At 35.6% G+C, this 24,353-nt stretch overlaps 1 protein-coding gene across 2 annotated transcripts in view; it reads left to right on the top strand.

The window, feature by feature from the left end:
* LOC149846906 (phosphoinositide phospholipase C 2-like) overlaps positions 1–24,353 on the top strand; it is an 86,415-nt gene that overhangs the window by 51,298 nt on the left and 10,764 nt on the right. For both annotated transcript variants that reach the window (XM_089996651.1, XM_089996652.1), the window contains 4 exons: positions 17,603–17,738; positions 17,861–18,097; positions 18,200–18,444; positions 18,700–18,817. In XM_089996651.1, the coding sequence (XP_089852777.1) occupies positions 17,603–17,738; positions 17,861–18,097; positions 18,200–18,444; positions 18,700–18,817 (736 nt within the window). The remainder of the gene's footprint in view (positions 1–17,602; positions 17,739–17,860; positions 18,098–18,199; positions 18,445–18,699; positions 18,818–24,353) is intronic.

The raw sequence follows: 24,353 nt of genomic DNA, 5'->3' as shown, positions 1-24,353 counted from the left end.
TCATATATGTATAGGTATCTATCTTTATATATATATATATATATATATATATATATATATATTATTTTCACATCATGTAACCCCCAGGGGTATTTTTGTCTTTTCCTCTTTTTACGCATATCCACATTAGTGAATATGTTTGTAACTTTTCTTTTTCTTTCCTTTTCTTTTTCTTTTCTCTTTTCCTTTTTCCTTTTCTTTTTGTTGACTTAGTCAACTCCTTGGAGGGGGTCCAACACTAGACGTTGGACCCCTCCAACGGTTAGATTTCTAACCGTTGGAGGGGCTCCAACGTCTAGTGGGGGTCCTTCCAAGGCTTCCTCTTCTTATAAATAGGGGTGAACCCCCCTCTTAAATGTCATTCAATGCTTGGAGCATTGTTCTCCATTGTTCAATAAAATTCTTTATATTTTAGCATTTGTGTTCTCTATTTGTACCTTGTGTACATTTTGTTCTAAGTGTTCTTGTGCTTTTGTGCACATTTCCCTTTGTGGAGGTTGTGCTTATTTTGTACATTATCTCTTTTGAGATATTTTTACATGGTATCAGAGCAAAGTTGAAGATTGAAGATTGAAGATTGTGTGATTCTTCGTATTTGCAAATGCCTCAAAAAGCATGCCTTTGGCTTCTTGGTGATTTGAGTGGGGACTTATCTTCCCTCAATATTTTAGAAGGTTTTTATGACAAGTAAGATTTAAAAGTTTTGTTGTGGTACGTATAAATTCTCCATTCTTCCCTCTCTAATGGTTGAAAAAGACTCATTTTTCACTTGGTTTTAAATTAAATGGCTCTAACTATTACGTTTGGGCCGGTAATATGGAGGCTCACATTAAAGGGAAAGGTCTTTGGGGATATGTCGAAGGAACCATTCCCGAACCCGAACCTAAGATCACCATTATTGAGAAGGGTGAAATAAAGGTTCTTGATGGTGAAGAGAGAGAAAAAGCCTTTGAAGAATGCAACAAAAGGCATGAAGAATGGGAGATGAAAAACTACAAAATTCTCTTATGGTTTTTTTCTTCCGTTGAAACGAAAATAAATGCCAATATATTGAAGCTCAAGAAAGCCTTTCAAGTATGGGAGTATCTTGAAAGAATGTATACTTCAAGAGATTTGTCCCATAAATATTATCTCCAAAAGAAGGCATTAACTCTTCAACAAGGGGAAATGTCCGTTAGAGAATATTTTGTCGAGCTATCCACTATTTGGGATGAACTTGCTCTCCAAGAACCTAAATGGAGTGGAGAGGCAATTGAATTGAGGGCCAAACAATTAGAAGATGATCATTTCTTCAACTTTTTAAATGGGCTTAGACTCGAGTTTGAACAAACTAGATCCTCTCTCTTATCTTCTTTCTCTTCTCCTCTGTTGGAAGATGTGCTTACCAAACTAAGTGGAGAAGAAACTAGATTGTAGATGAATAAAACCAATCTAAGTGTGTTGGTCGTTCCCTCTAAGGATGAGGATGAGGGTACTTATGCTGTCTTAAGACCGGGGAATAATGTCAAAACTTATATACCCCCTCACTTCAACAAAAATCAAGGAGGAAGAGAAAATTGTGGGCAATATGGAAGAAGAGATTATAGTAAAATCATATGCCACTTTTGCAAAGAACCGGGACACATTAAACCGGTATGTCCTAAATGGAAAAAGATGGTGGCTATGTCTACAACTTTCCAACCAACCAAGGAGGAAGGACCATCAACTTCCAACAATGTTACTTTGTCTCTAAATCAAATAATGGAAGCTCTTCAACCTTTCCTCAATGGATCCGTTTTCGGAGCCGCCATGACCACCTTCTCTCTTCCCGGTAAGACTCTTTGGCTCTTAGACTCGGGTGCATCCTTTCATATGACTCCAAATGTCTTTGCACTTTCTAAATACTCAAAAAATTCGTCACCTTCTTTTGTCTCTACTGCGGATGAGACTTCTCTTGAAATAAAAGGAATTGGAGATTTTGAAAGACAAGGTCTTTTTATTCCTTAAGTTAGATTTATCCCAAAACTACATTTAAATTTGCTTTCCGTCTCTCAATTATCGGATCATGGGTGTGATATCAAATTCTCATCAAATAAATGTTGGATACAGGATCACCGGTTCAGAAAGTTGATTGGGGAAGGCTTTAGAAAGGGAGATCTATACTTTATAGAATTTCTTCAAATTTCAAAACACTCTTTTTGTAATGTTGCCCAACATAAAGATATAAATGTTTGGCATAAACACCTTGGGCATCCAAATATTGTCAAGCTTTCTTATTTACATTTTGCTAAAACTTTATGTAAAGACAACTTCTATTGTAATGATTGTATTCTTGGTAAAATGAGAAGCTTACCTTTTGGATAAAGAATTATGTTTTCAACTAAGCCTTTTGGAATTGTGCATTCAGACGTACGGGGACCGGCACCTGTAGTGTCTAAGGGAGGGTTCTCGTATTATGTTATTTATGTTGATGATTTCTCAAGATATAGTTGGATATATTTCCTCAAACATAAACATGAGGTTTTCTCTACCTTTAAGGTTTTTCATATGATGATACAAATCAATTCAATAGTAAATTACAAATTCTTAGAACCGATTCCGGGAGAGAATATCTTTCAAATGATTTCAAAAGTTATATTGAAAATAATGGAATTGTTCATCAAAGGTTTTGCCCCAAAACATCTAAAAAAAATGGATTAGCCAAACGAAAACATAGACATATAATAGAAACTATAAGGACCTTACTCATTTCTCAAAAAATTCTAAAAAGATTTTGGGCCGAAGCGGCTCTTGCATCGGTTTACCTCATAAATCGACTTTCATCCAAAAATTTGAATCAAATATCTCCCTTTGAAACCTTGTATAAAAAAGAACCCAATTATAATAGATTAAGAATTTTTTGTTGTAAATGTTTTGTCCTCACAGACAAGAATGATAAACTATCTCCCAAAGCTATTCCTTGTGCGTTTTTGGGGTATTCAGAAACACAAAAAGGTTTTAGGTGTTATGATATTAAAAATGATAAACTATATGTTTCAAGAAACGTAATCTTTTTAGAAAACATGAGTGGTTTTGAAGAACACAAAACTCTTGAAGATAATGCCGATTACTCTTTTTTGTTTGAATTATTATCTAGAAATGAGGATTTTTTTAGCGATGATGAATTGAATGAGGATGAGGATATAAGTGAAAGTATTCCACAACCCATCCAACATGAAGAAGAAATGATAGTTGAACCAATTACCTATACACATAGAGATAAAAGTACCTTTAGAAGTGCAATAGAGAAATATAGTGACCATAGTGAACCTTCCAACCACTCTCGAAGAACCGAAAGATCTAGGAAAAATCCTTCTAGATTTATATTCTGAGTCTTTTTCTCCAAAACATAGGGTATGTCTTAGTGCTATTCTCTCATATCAAGAACCTAGGAATTTTGAAGAAGCTAAGGAAATGATAGAGTGGAGGGACGTCATGGATAACAAACTTAGAGCTTTCAATAAAGCCAAAACTTGGGTCTTTCAATATCTTCCAAAAAGAAATAAATCAATAGGATGTAGATGGGTTTTTAAAATCAAAACCAAAAGTGATGGCACTCTTGAAAGATATAAAGCCCACCTTGTTGCAAAAGGATATAATCAAGAATACGACATTGATTACGAAGAAACCTTTGCCTCTGTTGCACGAATGGTTAGTGTAAGATGTTTGATCACCATTGCATCTATTAAAAACTGAAACATTTATCAAATGGATGTTAAAAATGCCTTTTTAAATGGGGACCTTAATGAAGAAGTTTACATAGATGCTCCTCCTGGCATGGACATATTAAAGGGAAAAGTCCTTCGTTTGCAAAAAACGCTCTATGGTTTAAAACAAGCCCCCAAGGCTTGCCATGATCGATTTAATGAAATAATGGTTCAAGATGGTTTTACTTCATGTTACACTGACACTGCTTTGTTTGTCAAAAAGTTTGATGCAGGAATTGTGATTTTACTACTGTATGTTGATGATATGTTGATAACAGGTAGTGACATAAAGGGCATCAAAAGTATTAAAACCACTTTAAAAGAAAGGTTTGAAATGTCAGGCTTGGGATATCTGACATACTTTCTTGGTATTGAGGTAGCCTATTCTCATAAAGGCTATTTTTTCTCTCAAACTAAACTTGCATGTGAGATTCTTGACAAACCAGGTATTACTGACTATAAAATCTGTGAGACCCCTAAAATTATGAGATAAAAAATGAAGATCGATGATGGGATCCTTTTGGAGGATCCCACCCCCTACTGGCAACTTGTGGGGTCTCTAATGTATCTTAGCATCACAAGGCCAGACATCTCACATGCCGTGCACACTGCAAGCCAATTCTAGCATGCTTCTACATCCGTCCATATGGGTGCCGTTCTCCGAATTGTCAGATACATAAGGGAAACTTTAAACAAGGGAGTTTTTCTTTCCTCATCTTCTGAGTTAAATTTAATTACATATATTGACTTTGATTGAGGAGGTGACCCAAATAATCGTCACTCCACTACAGGTTTTTGCATTTTTTTAGGTGAATCCCTGATCTCATGGAGATGCAAGAAACAACAGAAGGTGTCTCTATCATCCACAGAAGCAGAATATCGAGCCATGACTTCCAAAACCATGAAAATTATGTGGATTCATCAACTACTATAAGACATGGGGATTCAAGTTCAAGGACTCACAAAGTTATGTTGTGATAATAAGAGTGCAATCTACATTGCTAAAAATCACACGTTTCAAGAACAAACAAAGCATACTGAGATGGACTGCCACTACGTTAGAGAAGCATATTTGCAAAAAGTTATAGATCTTTCTTATGTCACCTCAGAATATCAGTTGGTAGATTTCTTCTCCAAAGCACTCTGCTCTCCTAGATTCAACTTTCTTCTCAGCAAACTCTCGGTCATTGCGCCCTAAGTTTGAGGGAGGGTGTTAAATTGTATCTCCTTTTTGTATACATATATATATATATATATATATATATATATATATATATATATATATATATATATTATTTTTACATCATGTAAACCCCAGGGGTATTTTTGTCTTTTTCTCTTTTTACGCATATCCACATTAGTGAATATGTTTGTAACTTTTCTTTTCCTTTTTCCTTTTCTTTTTGTTGACTTAGTCAACTCCTTGGAGGGGGTCCAACACTAGACGTTGGACCCCTCCAACGGTTAGATTTCTAACCGTTGGAGGGGCTCCAACGTCTAGTGGGGGTCCTTCCAAGGCTTCCTCTTCTTATAAATAGGGGTGAACTCCCTCTTAAATGTCATTCAATGCTTGGATCATTGTTTTCCATTGTTTAATAAAATTCTTTATATTTTAACATTTGTGTTCTCTATTTGTACCTTGTGTACATTTTGTTCTAAGTGTTCTTGTGCCTTTGTGCACATTTCCCTTTGTGGAGGTTGTGCTTATTTTGCACATTATCTCTTTTGAGATATTTTCACATCCTCCTCCCCTCAGCCCTTTTCATCGGGCATTTTTTTTGTCCAAAAAATGAACACAAATGATCATGGGTGTGTTGACCCAGGGTCCCGTTGACCGCACCGGGTGTCACACCCGCATCGTGTCGCGTCGATGCGGGTGCGGCACCCAGTTTGCCGAGTCCCTGTGACTTATATATATATATATATATCCCTGCTGCGAAATCCCTGTTCAAGAACAGAAAAACACAGATTTAACAGATCAGCCAAATAAATCTGATCCAAACATAGATAATCACAACCTTAATTAATATCATGACTGCTATAAATTTTTATGCTCAGGCCCATCAAAAACCCGAATCAAGAATCAATATTCGACCCAAGCCAACATAGTTCTAGATTTGACAGAAATCGATAAATCTGTATGTGCATATATATATATATATAGATTTGATTTCTCTCTCAAGCTCATATTTGATTCAGACCATGAAAAATCCTTCCACTTATCGGAATAGAGAGAATCTCATACCTTTGCTGCAGATTCGTGAAAAGAGGAAGAAAAGGCGGAAGAAAGTAAAGGTGGTTGAAGAAGAGGGAGGGGGAGAACACTGTTGGGCTGTTCTTTCTCTCTCTCTCTCTACTCGGTTCAGCCTCCCCTCTCTCTCTAAATCGATGTTGAGAGAGAGGGAGGCTCACACCCCTATTTATGATCCCATTAGGACTCCTCTTCTAAGGAGGACGTCCCCTATTATTTTGGAAAGATTTCTATTCCTTTAAGGCAATAGAAATCTTTTTAAACAAAATGTTAACCATAATATTAATATATATATCTATATATATATTATCTTTTTAATACTTATTTATCCAACAACTCATGGATCTTGGATCTCGGCCCAAATGATCCAAGATCCATATTACGATCCATTTAACAATACATGGATCTTGGATCTCTGCCCAAAGGGTCCAAGATCCATTGTAGGATTGTAATGATCCCAAACTGACCCTAAAAAAATGCGTAATATTTGTTTTTAAAACATTGCAAAAAATATCCCAGGAATCCGGGGCACATTACAGATTTAATTAACACGACCTAACAATAACTCCAGACATAATATAAATCAAATTATGAATTGAAATTGAATTTATTTAAATCTAATAGTTCCCATTGAGGGTTCACATAGCTTTCCAAAATAAAAACATATTGTTCCATGTACGTCAGAATCCGGGCCATCAGATCATAAGCCTTGTGCCCTCAAGCCAGCGGGTCTCTCCATCATGGTGCTTTAATACTTGATTTTTTTTTTCAAAATCGGGTAAGAACCGAAGTTCTCGTACGAGACCCTCTCGAAATCCAACAATAAAGAATTTAACATAAATCAAATCAAACATAAGTTTAAGAAGATTCTACAAACAACACATATTTAGAACAACTTACAATTTAAGCAGTTCAAGCAAGAAATCAACAATTTCGTGCTAAATTAAACATTTAAGGATACATGAATAACTTTTTGAGTTCAATTATCAGAATTGCTTTTGCATGCATGTCCCTATTTAATGCATACAATTTAATTTTCACTTTCTTAAAACCCGCAGATACTAAAAAACAGACAAAGTTAGGTTTAAGGCAATTCTCGGTGGTGGCTTAACACATAATTTGTATTTTAATTACTAGGTTCTACACTCTTTCTTCGATCGATACCAGAAATCATTGCTATCAATCAGAATATTATGAATCATTACCTAATGCCGAGACGATAAGGAAATCATCATTCATTGATGTCACTTTCTTGGTATACCAATAACTATAGCTGAGTCAACAACACCATCCTCAGGCAAAGTGGCGGAAGTTTTCTACAACTGTGGTCGAGAACACTAACTACACATCGGGTTCTTGGGGACAACAAATGCACACGGTGTTTATTATCTTCACGGTCTCTCATGACCGTCATCCAAGGTTTCCACCATTTCAAAGAGACACTAAGGAAAAAATTATTATACTGTTTGGTATCTTTTACCAATCTTAATGAATTTATAGTTATGCAAATCATCATGCAATAACATATTCACATCAATAGTGTAATTATTTCAAAAACCAATTTTTCAGCAAATCATTTTGCAATGCAAATTACAATTTAACATTTCATAAGTAACACATGCTCATGGCCTTCAAAAGCCTAACATTGTTTATACATTACCACAATAAGATAACATTACAAAAATTTCAATGAACATAAAACATATATAGATATTCAATTTTTTTATATTTACAATATAACTCATGGTACAATCACAGAAAATTTGATGGATGCATATTGAACATGGTATAACACCTTTTGTAACGACCCTAACTGACCTTCTAAAAATATTGGATTTTTTTTCTTTTAAAACAATTGCGGAAAACCTCCCAAGGACCTAGGGTACATCACAAATTTAATATAACCAAACAACAAACCATTCCATGCATTGAATCAACTTGAAGTAATAAAATAAACTTCATTAAATTAATAAAAAAGTCCAAAAGTTTAAGAATATAAAAATTGACTCTATATCAACTCCTGTGCTCTGGTCAAAACCCAATCACCAAGTCATAATTATCTCATATCCTCCAGATAGCCAGTCCTAGACATCACTGAGCGTCTGTGCCTAAAAGACAGTTTTAAGAAAACGGGTAAGAACCAAAGTCCTCGTCCGAATTCCTCTAAAAATCCAACAATAAAGGAAATAACATAAATCAACTCTTGCATAAATTTTAGAGGAATTCACAAGCAATAACTTACCACAATTACCTTACCATTCAAGCATTAAACCAAATATCATGTAAAATCAAATATGCAGGGATGATGAGCTAATGCTGAATAGTAAAATATGCATAAATAACTTATTCAGAGTTTCTTTTGCATGCATGTCCCTATTAAATGCACATAAATTTAATTTTTACTTTTCCTTAAACCCGTAGTTACTCAAAATGAGAATAATTTCCGAGGTTGAAGTTAGGTTCCTAGTTATAGCTTAACCCACAATTTGTATTTTAATTACTGAGTTCCATACTTGTTTTTCAACCGATATCATGATCGACACCATCAATCAGAACATTAGAAATCAACATCTAATGCTGAGACACCAGGAAAATCAACATCCACTAACGCCACTTTTTTGGTATACTAATAACTATAGTTGAGTCAACAACACTATCCTCAGGCAAAGTGGCTGAAAGCTCCCTAAAATCGTGGCTGGGAAGTGAACCAACATCAGGTTCTGAGTCACAGTTGCACACAGAGTTTTAGTATCCTCACGGTCCCCTATGACTGCCATCAAAGATTCCCAGACTATGAAAGGGATATCAAGGAAGAGATTAATTACACTGTTTTGGTCTCTTTTACCATTTCAAATAAATTTTCAAGTTCTTTACAAAAGAACCGTTTTGCAAATTAACATGCAAAAACCATTTCGGGCCCTGACCCTCACAATTTAATAGTGTAACTAAATTTGGACAACCAATAAATTTTCAGAAATTATTTTGCAAATGCATAAACAATTCAATAACATTGGAGCAACACATGCTCGTGTTCTACATAGGCCTGCAGTGGTTCATACATAACTACTAACATATCTCAACAAGTAATTTATGCCAATTGCAAAATTTCAGTGAACATGAGCACACACACAGTTTCCAAATATGTTCACAATGCACATTTAAAACACAAAAAATAATGCACATTTAGCTAAGCGCATACACATGCGAATAAAGAGCTTGCAGACCACACCATTCATGATCAAATTTTTATGCATATGATCAAGCAAACATGCATATGATCACAGTCATGCAAACATCTAATTAAATTTATATTCATGCATATGATATGCACAATTGCAAGCTGATCAGTTTAGGATTAGTTTTATGTATCAAATCAGCGAATACATATTCCGACCAGAATCATGTACTTGACGGCTATGCAGAAATTTTCAAGTGCCGATCATATTCATGCACAAGATCAGTTTTATGAACATGAACCGACTATGCAGCAAATTAACCGCTGTTGGTTGGATTCATGTACAGTCAGAAAGTAACAAATTGTTGGTCGGATTCATGTACATGATCAAATTCATGTACATGTATCGACCATACAAAAAATTATTACTGGTCAGATTCATGTACACGTTCGTATTCATGTACTTGTATCGACCCATCAAAAAATATCAAATACGGGTCAGATTCATGTACATATCAACCAAATATAAAATACTATCAGCTAGTCTGATTCATGTACATGAGCAGGTTCATGTACATGGATCAACCAGACATACATATACAATCAGCTGAATAGAAAATATCACTTCTGAATGAAAAATATAACTGCTGAATCGGAAAATATATTACATCAGCTGGTCTGATTGATGTACATCCATTGGTCCGAGTTTCGCTTGAATTTAAAGGTCGAAAAACAAAACCTTTATCACCTTTTGATTGACTCATTTAGACTTTGTCGATGAGACCTGAGCCAAACCCAGACTCAAAGGACATATGCCTATATCAAGGTTTTACTGATTTATCTCCTATACTTAGCCAAATTTTTGAAATCTTGAATTTGACTAAGTATGAAAATACACATGATATTACAGTTCAAGAACACAAAAAATTGCAGACATGCATGTTCAAGAATGTAGAAAATCATAGACTTATACATGTTCAGGAATGAAAAAATTCGTAGTCATATATATCTATTCAAGAGCACAGAAAATCGCAGACATATGCATGTTCAAGAATGCAAAAAATACAGACATATTTATATGTTCAAGACCGCAGAAAACTGCAGACATATATATGTTCAAGAACGTAGAAAATACAAACATATATATGTTCAAGACTACAGAAAATCGTAGACACACACACACACACACACACATATATATATATATATATATATATAATCCCTGATGCAATCCCTGTTTAAGAACAGAAACCACAAATATAGGTATATATATCCATGCTGTGAACCTTGTTCAAGAACAAAAATCACAAATATAGATATATATATCCTTCGATTTTTTGAAAAACCAATGACCTACCTGTAACGTCCCAAAATCCTGAACTTGTAAAATTTTAGAAAAAATTATAATTAATCCTTTTTCAGAGTAAAAAATGATAGTTCATCGAAACACAATATTTGAAAAGAACAAGTCGATGGATCTTGGACGCATTACAGGTGAATTTTCTTTTCGACACTTTAGGTTCGTATTTCTGTACATTCGTTCGAAACCATCTAGATTCAAAACAACAAGATTTTATATAGAAAGAGTTGTTACAAAAGAGGCATACAAAATTACAAAAAGTGCTTAGGAGCGAAACAACAAAGAGAATAAATTCTTGATATCATTGTGTCATCGCCCGCAACATCATCCTAATTGTCACCTGTATCCCATGAAACAGGTCGGACTCATGAAAGCTTGGTAGGTGCATCAATATCAGACGTCAGAACAACACTAACATATGTATTAATACATTTCACAACATGCAGTTTCAAAAGAAGTAAAGTGAACATGATAATCTCGTTTTGATAATCATGACCTGCGGGTACTCACAGGACAATACGTAGAAACAACTGAGACCGTTCGGGGGTTTATTATTCCATGTTTTTTGATACCCCAGACTACTAGCTAAACCTGCTCCAAAGGAGACGGCCTAATGATCGAGAGAGAATTCCCCATAGGCAACTTATAGCTGGGGGATGCATCCGAACTTCTGCAAAATCAATGGGATCTACCACCTAGGATAATATTTGATAACCCAGTCCTCTAACTCCGATGACTTGGAATGTCGAGCCATTGTCACTCGAAGAGTATAGTTGTTAACAACTTGTCCATCGGAATTTGTACCTCTTATCCTCTCTCTTGACAGAACCAAAGGATGAATGGGTACGTCAGGTCTTATTTTATCTGACAACCCATTCAATATGCCTTGGTCTATTAAACCAAATCGAGCATCTTTCCTGTGAAGTCGATAATCTTTGTTTATGTGATTTTTTTTAATATGGTGCATTATCGCACTATGAGGTTACCATAAACCTCCAGACAATTCATTGTCGTACTAACATGTCGTGCATGTCTGATAGTACTACTACGATGATATAGATATTGGTTTCTCAAAAAGAAACTCATACACAACAATGAAAATCACGACATCTCTCACCTTAGGTCGGAAAAAAATTGAGTTATTTTGGATACAGAAAAGAAGGATCTGATTTGTGTACCACCGAAGGCTACGTAGTCAAAGCCTTTTTGTTATGTTGGTTCGAAGAAAAAACTCAGTTGCGAATTCCTGAGTCATGTCAATCTCAACTTGTTTTTAAAGTTTGAACCAATTTGAAAAGGTGTTTAGAAGAACCCTCAAACACTAGGGAGTTTGTCTGATAAGCACAAACACGACAACATTGATACAAGGGTGCATGGGAGCCTTGCTTTATACTTAGGATAAGCTATATATGTAATTGCTGAACATTGCGAATATGCAAACGAAAAACACTTGTTTTGCTTTTCGAGACATCGGGGCATGCGACCTTGAAACCTCACATGTAGATTCTTTTGAAATTGAGTTACAACAAGGATGCACAAATATGCTTCTTTAAATACATACTGGTGTAATTTAAAGCAAGCAGGAGTACGCAAAACTGCGTACTTTATATAATTATATATGTATATGAGATACATATATTTAAGCAGAAGCCTGTGCACATTACAGCGTGACGACAAGGTAAATAGCGTAAAGTAGGGCCAAGTGTGTGAAACCATACATCAGAATAAATAAATTGCATAAACAAGGTCTGGTGTATGAAATTGTACATCAGGCTAACTAAATTATGTAAGCGAGGCCCAGTGTACAAAATCGTACACCGGGATAAATAAATAGCATAAAGCAGGAGCCTGTGCACGTTACAACGCGACGACAAAGTAAATAGCGTAAAGCAGAGCTCGATGTACGAAACCATACATCAGGGTAAGTAAATGCATAAAGCTAGAGCCTGCACACATTATTGCGCGACGACAAAGTAAATGACGTAATTGAAATAAAACAAGAATACACAAAACTACTTCCTTTGAGTTAAATGCATACATATATATATATATATATTTAACATATAATATATGCATATATTAGAAATGTTTCTTTGTCAACATCGAGTGCAATTTCTCTCTACCTTGGAGATGGTCCGAATCTCTTAGGATTCCGAGCGTAGGTTATTAAATTGTTCGTACCTAGGTAACCATGTTAGAAATATGGAGTCTTGTTCGTTGCACCAATGTGGTGTGCTGCAAATGGTTTTTATCGTACTGTGTTAAGTTCTTAAATTTAGTAGAAGTGGTGACGATCGTGTCACAACGATCAAACTTGAACCTAGTTTGAGCTGACCGGACCGAGTAAGGCTTGGTAGAGGTTGAGCCGATCTCGGTGGCTAGCTGGGTTGAGCCAAGGAGAATCGAGGGATCGGGATAGTATCCGACCGAGCTGGCTTGGCGGAACCGAGACAAACTCGATGCACTTGAGCTGCCCCGGGAGAGCCAGATCGAATCACGCTAAGCTCAACTTTATCCGGGCTCAACTCGGTTTGGTTCGACTTGAGACAACAACAACAATAGTTGTTGCTGCTTGGGTACAACAAGAGGTCGGGGTGTAATATTGCGTGTTTTTATACTATGTTAAACTTTGAAATTTCTGAAAATTTGGCTATATTGTAGAAACATCGGTAAAATGCCCGATGCTAGATCATGATATTTGAGTCTGGGCTTAGTTCAAGTCTCATCGACAAGACCTAAACGAGCAAATTAATAGGTGATAAAAACTTTTATTTTCGGCCATTAAAATCAAGCGAAATTTGGGTTAAATTTAGGTGAAATTCGAGATATATATCGTTAGATGTGCCACAAAATTTTGAGTTCAACGGTATTTTATTTTTCTGAATTCGGGCTACGGTTAGCCCGAAAATCACATTTTTTCAAGAAAGGCTCATCTCGATGGAATCGGGCCTAGGTTGGATTGGACCGGATCTGATCCGTATGATCCAAGTTAATATGGATCTGGACTCAGTCCAAGACCAGAGTTCCCGGAAGCACCTATGCTTGAGGGGAAGCGCGCTTTCCCGATACGCGCTTCGGAAGCGCGAAACACGACGCTTCCGAAATGCACGGGGAAGCGCACTTAAGTATTAGGACGCTTCCTAGGTTGCTTCGGAGACGCTTCCTGGTTCACTCCTAAGTCGTCCCACGCTTCTCGCTTTCTAAAATTTTAGAAGTGCCTCGCTTCCTGCTCCCGCTTCCTCGACTGACAACTCTGTCCAAGACCCATATTAATTAGGATCTGATCCAATTCAAGATCCATATGAATTTTGGATATAAATTTGAATCTTGGATGCAGATTTAGATCTAAAATCCAGGTCCAACGAAATTAAAGTTGTAAATTTAAAATACAGGTTTAAATTAAGGAAATTTAAAGTTAAAAGGACTCCGAGAGGGATAAGACACCCTTTGAATTTTTTTGGTTAATTACTAATTAATAAATAATTAATTATTTCAATATTAAAATTATTAAATTTCAAAAATTTCAGATAAGGTAGTTAAAAAGTAATTAGGTTTCTCTAGAAGAGTCCTGTAGTTACTATAAGAAAAGAAAAGGAAAAGAGGTAAGTGTTTGAAAGAGGTAGGAGTTGGAAAAAGTTAACAAAAGAAAAAGGAGAGAGTTGAGAAAAAAGGTAGGAAAGTAGGTTGGAGATAGAATTTCATATGGAAACTTTATCTCCAGCCCACATATGAGAAACCCTAGAGGGGGGCGTCACCCTCTAGAGGCCTTCTAGTATATAAAGTTATAAACTACAAAAAAAAAGAAAGAAGAGAGAGAGAGAGAGAGAGAGAGAGAGAGAGAGAGAGAGAGAGAGAGAGAGAGAGAGAGAGAGAGAGAGAGGCTTTCTTCCTCTCCGGTTATCCGAGGTTTTCTGGTCGTTTTTGAGCTTCGAAAAAGGTACGGGCTTCTCTCTAGATTCAAATAAGAAGAAATAACGTAAATAAGTTCACGTAATGTTTTTGGGTGGTATGAAAAAGAAGAAGAAAAGAAGAAGAGAAGAAGAAGAGAAGGTGAAATCCGATTTTATTATATATATATATTGGTTATGTATATATATATATATATAAATACTTATATGCATATATATATACATGTTATATATATATATATATATATATATATATATTTATACGTGTTTTTGTGTATATATATTTATATATGTATGAGACGTAGACAAGGACAGATCTATCTCATAATGTGTACGGTCAGATCTGGACAAATCTGCCCATTGCTATGGTGGACAAATCTGGACAGATCTGTCCCATCATGTGTACGGTCAAATCTGGACATATCTACACACTGCAAGGGTGGACAGATCTAGACAGATTTGACGAGCCTCACGGACGTGCAGATGCGAATGGCTGGTTCTTGGCCTGTGCATGCTTAGATTTTGGTCCGTGGTATGCCAAGAGTTCGTACTGGACATACAACATGTTTACATTACTGTTTGATGCATGACACAAAACTGTTCATGTTGCACATAAGGTCAGCAAAACCCAAATCTCAAAAGAATATGTTTTTTTTGGATTGAATATCAAAATTTATTTCGAAACAAAATTCTTTTTATAGACTGCAGTCGGCTGAGCATGTTTTACATGCTGTCACGCCCAGCCGACTGCAGTCGGCTGAGCAGTGAGTACTCTGTCACGCCCAGCTGACTGCAGTCAGCTGGGAAGAACCTATGTATTACACCCCAGCCGGCTGCTGCCAGCTGGGGGTGGATTCATATAAAAAACTGTGCAGCAGGTTTATAAAAAAAAGAGGGGCTTTTGATAAGCCCAGCCGACTGCAGTCGGCTGGGATCAGCAGTTTGAGAAACTGCCAAGCTGACCGCAGGCTGGGCAGATTCACAAACCAGTACAGTTTCAAAAAAAAAAGGAAAAGGAAAACCATATATATATATATATATCCCACATTTAATGTACAGATTTTTACATGTTAATTTTTTAGGTTTATACATGTTAATGTATTGATTTTTACATGTCAAATGCTTAGGTTTGTGCATGTTAATGTGCAAATTTTCACATGTTAATTGCTTAGGTTTATACATGTTCAATGTGCATATTTTTACATGTGAAATGCTCAGATTTTATAAGTTAAATGTTCAGATTTTTACATGATAAGTGCTCAGATTTATGCAAGTGAAATGTTCAGATCTATATATGTTAAATATTCATATTTATGTGTCTGCCTAGGTCCAGATTATGTATTTTTACGTGTGGTCGGACTGTCATGCATGCTTTCATATAACCAATATGCATGTTTTCATATAACTATTAGGCATGTTTTTATGTGACTACCATGCATATTATGTGGCTGTTCATGAGCATTGAAATTTTACTGAGAGTATGTGCTCTAGTGTTGTAAAAGGGTCATCATAAGTATGCAGAAATTAACATGAGAGTTAATACAATAATGGCAGGAATGTGCATACTATGAACACTTAAATTGTTGATTTAATGTCAGTCACATATGTATTATTTCGATTTAAATAATAAAAATATATTTAGTTAATAAAAGTTACATTTATTAAATTTTAAAATTAGGTAAAATTTGCAAGATATTACAGATACACACTTGTATCGCGATACGAGTACGTATCGTATCAATTTTCTTCTTAGTTACAATACGTATCGTACCATATCGTACGATACAAACAACCTTGATATCATAATACCCCAAAACCTCCAAGAATATCCAAAAACACAGTACCAACATTGAGAAATCACTGAGATATTCCCAAACAATATCTCCACACTCGGTATAAGAATGATGACACAAAAGCCAAAATGCAAAGAAAACCCCTCAAAAACAGCTTATCGCCTGCTAGGGGAACCCCAAAATGATGATAAATTTCCTTAAATAATTTAAATATTTTCACTAGAATGGTTTCTTGCATTCTAATTGCAAAAACGACCTGAATAGACGCTATCATGCTAATCTAGGCATTAGAACTCAGAAATCCAGTTGGAATCGATAGATTTCTCAAATCTTGCCAGAAGTTCCATCATAATTCAGAAAATATTAGAAAATCCACAGTAATTCCAAAACTTCTTCAATTTCAACGAAATTTGATTCATTGATTTCTAAAATCTTAAATTTAGTGAGTTCCTAACTCAGAGTTGTGAAATCAAGAACATCTGCACCGGGCGTATATCTTGGTAAGGCAATTTCTCGGGATAATATTGGTTTAGTTCATAAATCTTGGGAAAAGCTTGGTGCTTAAAAAAATTTAAAATATTGGTAGAAATAAGTTAGAAAATGACATGTTTAGATGATATTTTCAAAATATTGTGATATTTTACCTTTAATATTGTTTTATGAATTTACAACTATATTATCACTATATTCTTGAAATATCTCCTACATTTGTGACTATGACATATATATATATATATATATATATATATATATATATATATATATATATATATATATTATATGTGTGTGTGTGTACATGCACTCCAGCACCAAAGTTTTCTGAAATTTCCATGTCACATCCTTCGTAGCCAACAAGGATATAGGACAAGAATTAAGAGAGGGGGAGTAGGGTGGTAAGCTTGGGAGACGAGAAAGAGATGCTCTCATCCTAGGTAACACCAAGGGGGATAAAAGTCAACCTTGAAGGCTGCTTGCTAACAAGGGGGGTATATGAGAGAGAGAGAGAGAGAGAGAGAGAGAGAGAGAGAGAGAGAGAGAGAGAGAGAGAGAGATGCCCATATCTTTATTGATATGCAATATTCCTAAGCATCTAGGGTATCTAGTTCTTTTTGGAGGCACCTCATACTACCAAGATACGTTGCTTCTCCTTTTTGTCAGCCTCCTTATGTTAAAGGACTAAAATTCACCAGGGATGGAATCATTAATATTAGGTTGGTTAGTTAATATACCTGCATGAAAAATATGATTTTTTTTATTGGAGCTCCATTTTGGCAATTTGTTGCATTGACATTTGTTTCTTTTGCAAATTCATTAGTAAATGCAATACAATTATTTAAATGCCATCCTTATTCTTGTGTGAATTTAACATCCTTCTTTTTCTTTACTGCAGGACTTTAACCAACCCAGTGGAACTCATCAAATGTTTGAAATCCATTAAAGAGCATGCATTTTCTGCTTCACCATATCCTGTCATAATAACTCTTGAAGACCACCTCAGTGCAGATCTCCAAGCTAAAGCCACTGTGGTGATTTATTGTTTTGTTTAATCTTTTCATTCCTATTGGCCTATGTCTTGCTTCTCATTTTGCTATCTTCCTACATTTATTAGGCTTCTAACTTTTGCTACTCTCTTAATAATTCCATACAGATGATCACCCAAACATTTGGTGATATGTTGTTTTACCCTCAGTCAGGATCTTTACAAGAATTTCCTTCACCAGAATCATTGAAGCATAAGGTTATTATATCGACTAAACCACCAAAAGAGTATTTGGAAGTTGAGAGTTTCGTGGATAATGGATCACAAAAGGGAAAGGATTTGGATGTTGATTTTTGGGGAAAAGATGTCCCAGACATTAAAGAAGAAATTGAAGCTGATAGCAAGGTGCACCACTTGATGCATCATTTTATTTATTAATGGTTTTTTGGCATATGTATGATGCAAGCGTACTAATATTTTCACAACCTCTGCAATTCATTCTGTTAGAAAAACATTGATCCAATCGAGCAGCATCCAGATGGAAATGATGTTGTTGATGATGATAATGTGATAAGCCATAATTTACATAAAGGTGATTCTGCATATAAACATATCATTACCATTCATGCCAGTAAGCTGAAGGAAGGACTGAAAGAATCACTAAAAGTTGAACCTAAGAAAGTTAGGCGCCTTAGCTTAAGTGAACAAGAAATGGCAAAGGCAACAGCCTCTCATGCAGCTGACTTAGTCAGGTATCCACCTCCCAAAGCCAGGATAAACTTTCTTCATGAAATATGAGTTATTCTATCAGTTGATCTTCTCATTGTTAGTCTTTGTTCAAGATGTCCGTAGAGGAGCATTATGTGACATTCTTTTCTGTTTATTTCTACATATCCTTCCTCTTGTCTCAAATATTGTTGCTAGTTGGAGTGTTCTAACTTTCTGCAAATTGTATTTTGGATGTCACTTTATCTACTTTTTGTTCTAATGGTTTACATTTACCTTAGGTTCACCCAACATAATTTACTGAGGATATACCCAAAAGGCACTCGTGTTGACTCCTCAAACTACAATCCTCTAATTGGATGGATGCATGGAGCTCAGTTAGTTGCTCTTAATATGCAGGCAAGCTTCTAACTTTTGCATCTGTATCTCTTATTGTGCTGTCAAAATAAATCATTTCCTGTGTTGCTTTTCTTTCTTAACTTCTATTTATGTTTGACCATCTTTTGGCCACTTCAATATCTTCTTGAGCGGTAAAAATAGTCTTCTCTCAAGAATTTTTATCTCACATTGTATGAAGTGAATTTGACAGGAAACCACAATGTTTTTTACTAGGATGGATATCGAGATCATAGCTGCCAATTTCTTCAAAACATCATGATATTATCATGATAATATCATAAAATGACATCAAATCCTTATGACGTTATATATCAATGAATCTAATATGACTTGTTATTATCATGAAACTTTTCCAATTCAAATGTTTTCTAAATTCATTGATTTTTTTTTGGATTTTAAATGTTTAGGTACATTTTCGATTATTTAAAAATCTTAGTATCATTCTTTTTCAAATTTCTCAATTTCTGTCTCCTTTCAGAAATTGTGGATGTTTTCACAATTATTTTTAAATTGACTCATTTAGAAGTTACCATTACCAATACTTTTGAGTGTGTCTAGTGATGTATCTATTTTGTCCAAACCTACTCCCTCTCACTTGCTCCCCTTGAACTTCAACATTCTTATCAATTCCATCTTTTTTAGGGAATGTCACCAAGAATGAGAAATCAATCTTATCTTCCTCCTTATCTGTAATCTGACTAAAGTAGGATATGTCATGAAAAATAACATTCTTAGATGTCCAAATTCTTCTTTCAATAGGATCATAATACTTGTATCCTTTCTAACCATTAGTAAAGCCCAAGAAACAACATTTTACAGATCTAAGAAAAAGTTTATTTCTATATCTATCGGACAAAAGTCCAAAATAAGTACACCGAACAACTTTCATCATTTTATAATTTGGATCAATGTCATACAAATTTTGAAATGAAAATATACTTTTAAGAACATTTGATGAAATATGATTAATATGATAGATGACCATACAAACTGCATCTGCCCAATAGTTTTTTAGGCGCACACCCATCAAAAAACAAACCTCTAGTGATCTTTAAAATATGTCTATTCTTCCTCTCGACAACACCATTTTGTTTGGGGATATAAGGATGTATTTTCTGATGTTCTATTCCCCTTTCCTGCAAGAAACTTTCGAATATGTGACTGATATATTCACCTCCATAATCAATACAAAGAATCTTGATTTTAGTAGCGAATTGGGTTTCAATTATAGCACAAAATTTCTTGAAGATTTCAAAAAGCTCACTTCTTCATGAAGTATAACCATGTCTTGTACAATCATCAATAAATGTGACAAAGTATGCAAAACTACCTTTGCACAAAATTGGTGAGGGACCCCACACATCCGAATGTACAAGATCAAAAGGACTATCAAACTTCCTATCTCTAGACCCAAATGGAAAGACATAACTCTTTGCCAATTTACATCTCTCATAGTCCTATACATGACTCGATACAACTAACTTGGACTCATCAAGACTACCCGAAGACACTAAATGTTGGAACTTAAAACTAGCGATATGTTCTAATCTCTGATGCCACAAAATAGATGCATCCATGGTAGCCGCTCCTAGACCAGTTCTAGATCTTCTCTAATCACTCATGTCTAACTAGTCTAGATAGTGCAGATTTTCTTGCCTATACCCAATCTTAATCCTCTTTCCTGATGGTTGATCCTACACAAAACAAGCAACATGAGGGAAAGTAACATTACAATTGAATTTGGCAATTCGACCAACTGAAATTAGATTCATAGTAAGGAAGCATGATACTTTTGAAAAATATTTAGTGTACTTCCAATATAAGAACTAGAAGTAATGTAACCAACTTTTGAAACAAATATGGATGACCCATCTGCAGTGTGAAAAACACCAATGCAGAAATGACCGTTGGTTAAGACAGACTCATGAGCTATCATATGACAAGATGCTCTTGAGTCTATCAACCATCTAAGGGAACTATCAGGATACCTGCAAAGGCAGTACTACAGGAAGAAGTAGGAATGAAAGAAGAGGAGCCAGTAGTAGAATGAGTTGGGAGCTGCAACTGGTAGATCTGCTGTTGCATCTGCTCTAGGATATAAAGTTGGCAACCACTTGCATGCCCTGAAGAGCTCACAATAGAGGAGGAAGTAGAGCACCAATACTACTGCCATCAAACTGCACATCCTTGGGCTTAGATCCCTTTCCTTCTGTAGATGCTACATACACACCACCCTTCTTCAGCATAGGGCACGAGTTCTTCATAGGCCCATATCCTTTGCAATAGTTGCATTGGATAGAACTCATATCTCCTCTACTACCTCCTTTACCTTTAGTATGCCTGGCTGAAGCAACAAGCACAAACTCATAAGAGATTGAACATTGAGAGATTTAATCTTTGTCTCTTCAGCCTTGCATCTGAACAAGTGTAGGAAGAAAAGGGTGAGAGTGAATAGAGAAGAAAACTCAAAGGAAGCTTCATTAAGCCAAGAATGAAAACATTACAGCCATATAAGGTGAGACATCCCTTAAATATCACTACAAGACAAAAACTGTTGACTTTACACTAACTGAAAGTGTATAAGAACACCCCTACAAAGAAAAAAATGTATATATATATATAGAAGGGTAGCACCCAAAATGGGTCCGGTGGTAAAGTTATTTGCATTGGGTGGGCCTGCATGTCTTCCTATGGTGCAGTCGTGTGTTAATCAGGTAGTACTATGGTATGCAGTGGCCCAATTTGGTGAGCGAGGGATGCTTGTGTATGCAGAATTTTCTTCTCAGCACTTGCTATTCATTGGGGGACAGCATTGTTTCTCATCTAGTCTTCTTTTGGAAGCAGAGGTGCGTTTTTTCAGCCTTTGAGCCTCGGGATTAAGGTTTCCATCTTGCCTAATAACAGGCGATGGTGTAACTGTTAAATTGTAATTTATAAGACAATGTATTTTCTATATATATTTTATATATATAAAAGAAGATACATATACATATATATATTTCATATATGTATATGTATTCATCTACTTGTATATGTAAAATATATATTTCTTTATTGTATTGGCTATAGGGGTATTTTAGTCATTTCTACATTTTACGCATATTCATGTTTTTGAATATGATTGTAATTCCTCCTTTTTATTTTTTTATTTTTGTAATTTTTTTCATTTCTTATTTTTGTTTTTTTTATATAATGTTTTTGTACACCGTCAGTGGCTGACTGTGTACAGTGTACAACAGTCAGCCATTGACTGTGTACACAGTTTTAAAAATATAGACGTTGGGCTGATTCCCAATGTCTCTAATAAGAGCTGTTGAGAATAGCCCAACGTCTCTTAAGTTTGCTTATAAATAAGGGCTATGTGAGCCCATTGTATGAATGCATTAGAGTAAGGAGTTGTCTCCTTAAGTTTATAAACACTGTGCATTTATTGCACTTTCTTTGGTGTGAAGCTTATAAACACTGTGCATTTATTGCACTTCTTTTGTGGTGTAAAGCTTATAAACACTGTGCATTTATTTTGTGTATTGAGTATTTGAAGTATCAAGTTATTTAAAAACTTGATTGTTTGCAAGGATTCTTCACATGGTATCAGAGCAAGGTTGGAGAAAAAAAAGGATCCTGTGGATTCTCACTTTTTTGGGCGCCTCGAAAAGCGTGCCCTCGATTTTTTTGGTGATTGAAGTGGATTCACTTGTTCATCCAATATTTTAGAAGACTCTTCTATCAAGAAAGGTCTAAAAATCCTTTGTGGTACGTATTCTTTTTCATCATCTCTCCTCTCTAATGGGTGAAAAAGACTAATTTTTTCTCTCGGCTTCAAACTCAATGGGTCCAACTATCACGTCTGGGCCGGAAACATAGAGGCTCATATTAAAGGAAAAGGGCTTTGGGGTTATGTTCAAGGCTCGATTCCCGAACTGGAGCCAAAGATAACCTTGATGGAGAAAGGAGAAATAAAAATCCTTGAAGGCGAAGAAAGAGCCAAGGCTCTTGAAAACTACACAAAAAAGCATGAAGAATGGGAGATGAGGAATTTTAAAATCCTCTCATGGATTTTCTCATCCATAGAAACAAGAATTAACGTTAATATTATCAAGTTTAAGAAGGCTTCTCAAGCGTGGGAGTACCTTGAGAAGATGTACACCTCTAGGGACCTGTCTCATAAATATTACCTCCAAAAGAGAGCTCTAACTCTTAGTCAAGGAGAGATGACTATAAGAGAGTATTTTGCCGAACTCTCTTCTATTTGGGATGAGCTTGCTATGCTCGAACCCAAGTGGAGTGGAGAAGCCATAGAGCTTCGTTATAAACAATTGGAAAAAAATAGATTTTTTAATTTTTTGAATAGGCTTAGGCCTGAATTCAAACAAATTCGATCTTCTCTTTTATCTGCCTTAACTTCCCTTTCTCTTGGAGATGTAATTACTAAACTAAGTGGGGAAGAGACTCGTATGGGTATAAGCAAGAACAACCCAAGTGTTCTAGCTACACCTTCCTATAATGAAGAAAATGAAGGAGTTAATGCCGTCTCAAGACCGGGGAGCAACTTAAGGACCTACAAGCATCCTCACTTCAAGAATCAAAACTCAAGTGGTCAAGGAGGGAAGAAGGATTATAGCAAGCTTTTATGTCATTTTTGTAAGGAACCGGGGCATATCAAGCCTATTTGCCCAAAGTGGAAAAAGCTACTTGCCATGGCTACTACATCCCATCCTCAAAAGGAAGAGTGCTCGTCATCTTCAAATGAAGCTCTTTCATTGCAACAAATCGTTGATGCACTTCAACCTCTTTTAAAATGGGCTATTTCCGGAGCCGCCATGTCAACCTCTTCTCCTTCCGGTAAGACCTCTTGGCTTTTAGATTCAGGTGCTTCTTTTCACATGACCCCAAGTTTTAGTTCTTTTTCCGAATACTCAAAAAATCTCTCTCCATCTTTTGTTTCAACTGCGGATGGAACATCTCTTGAAGTAAAAAAAATAGGAAATTTTGAAAAACAAGGGTTCTTTATTCCAAAAATTAGATTTATACCCAAATTAAACTTAAATTTGCTTTCTGTTTCTCAACTCTCGGATCATGGGTGTGATATAAAGTTCTCATCTAACAAATGTTGGATATAGGATCACCGGTCCGGGAGATTGATTGGGGAAGGCTCTAGGAAGGGCGATCTATACTATGTCGATTCCCTTCAAATTCCAAAGAACCCGTTTTGTAATGTTGTCCAACAAAAGGATATTAATGTGTGGCACAGGAGACTTGGACATCCAAATATTGTAAAAAAATTTCATTTACCTTTTGTTAAAAGTCTATGTAAAAGTGATTTAACTTGTAATGACTGTATTCTTGGGAAAATGAAAAAATTACCTTTTTGTGAAAGATCTATGTTTACAAAAAGACCTTTTGAAATTATCCATTCGGATGTATGGGGACCGACACCCGTCCTATCAAAAGGAGACTTTGCATATTATATCATTTTTGTTGACGACTACACGAGATATTGTTGGATTTATTTTCTTAAACACAAATATGAAGTTTT

The sequence above is a fragment of the Nuphar pumila genome, chromosome 2 (assembly GCF_984573655.1).
Source record: "Nuphar pumila chromosome 2, dmNupPumi1.hap1.1, whole genome shotgun sequence".
Lineage (NCBI taxonomy): Eukaryota > Viridiplantae > Streptophyta > Magnoliopsida > Nymphaeales > Nymphaeaceae > Nuphar > Nuphar pumila.
Note: the sequence above shows the minus strand (reverse complement) of the source record. Positions and strands in the feature narration are given on the sequence as shown.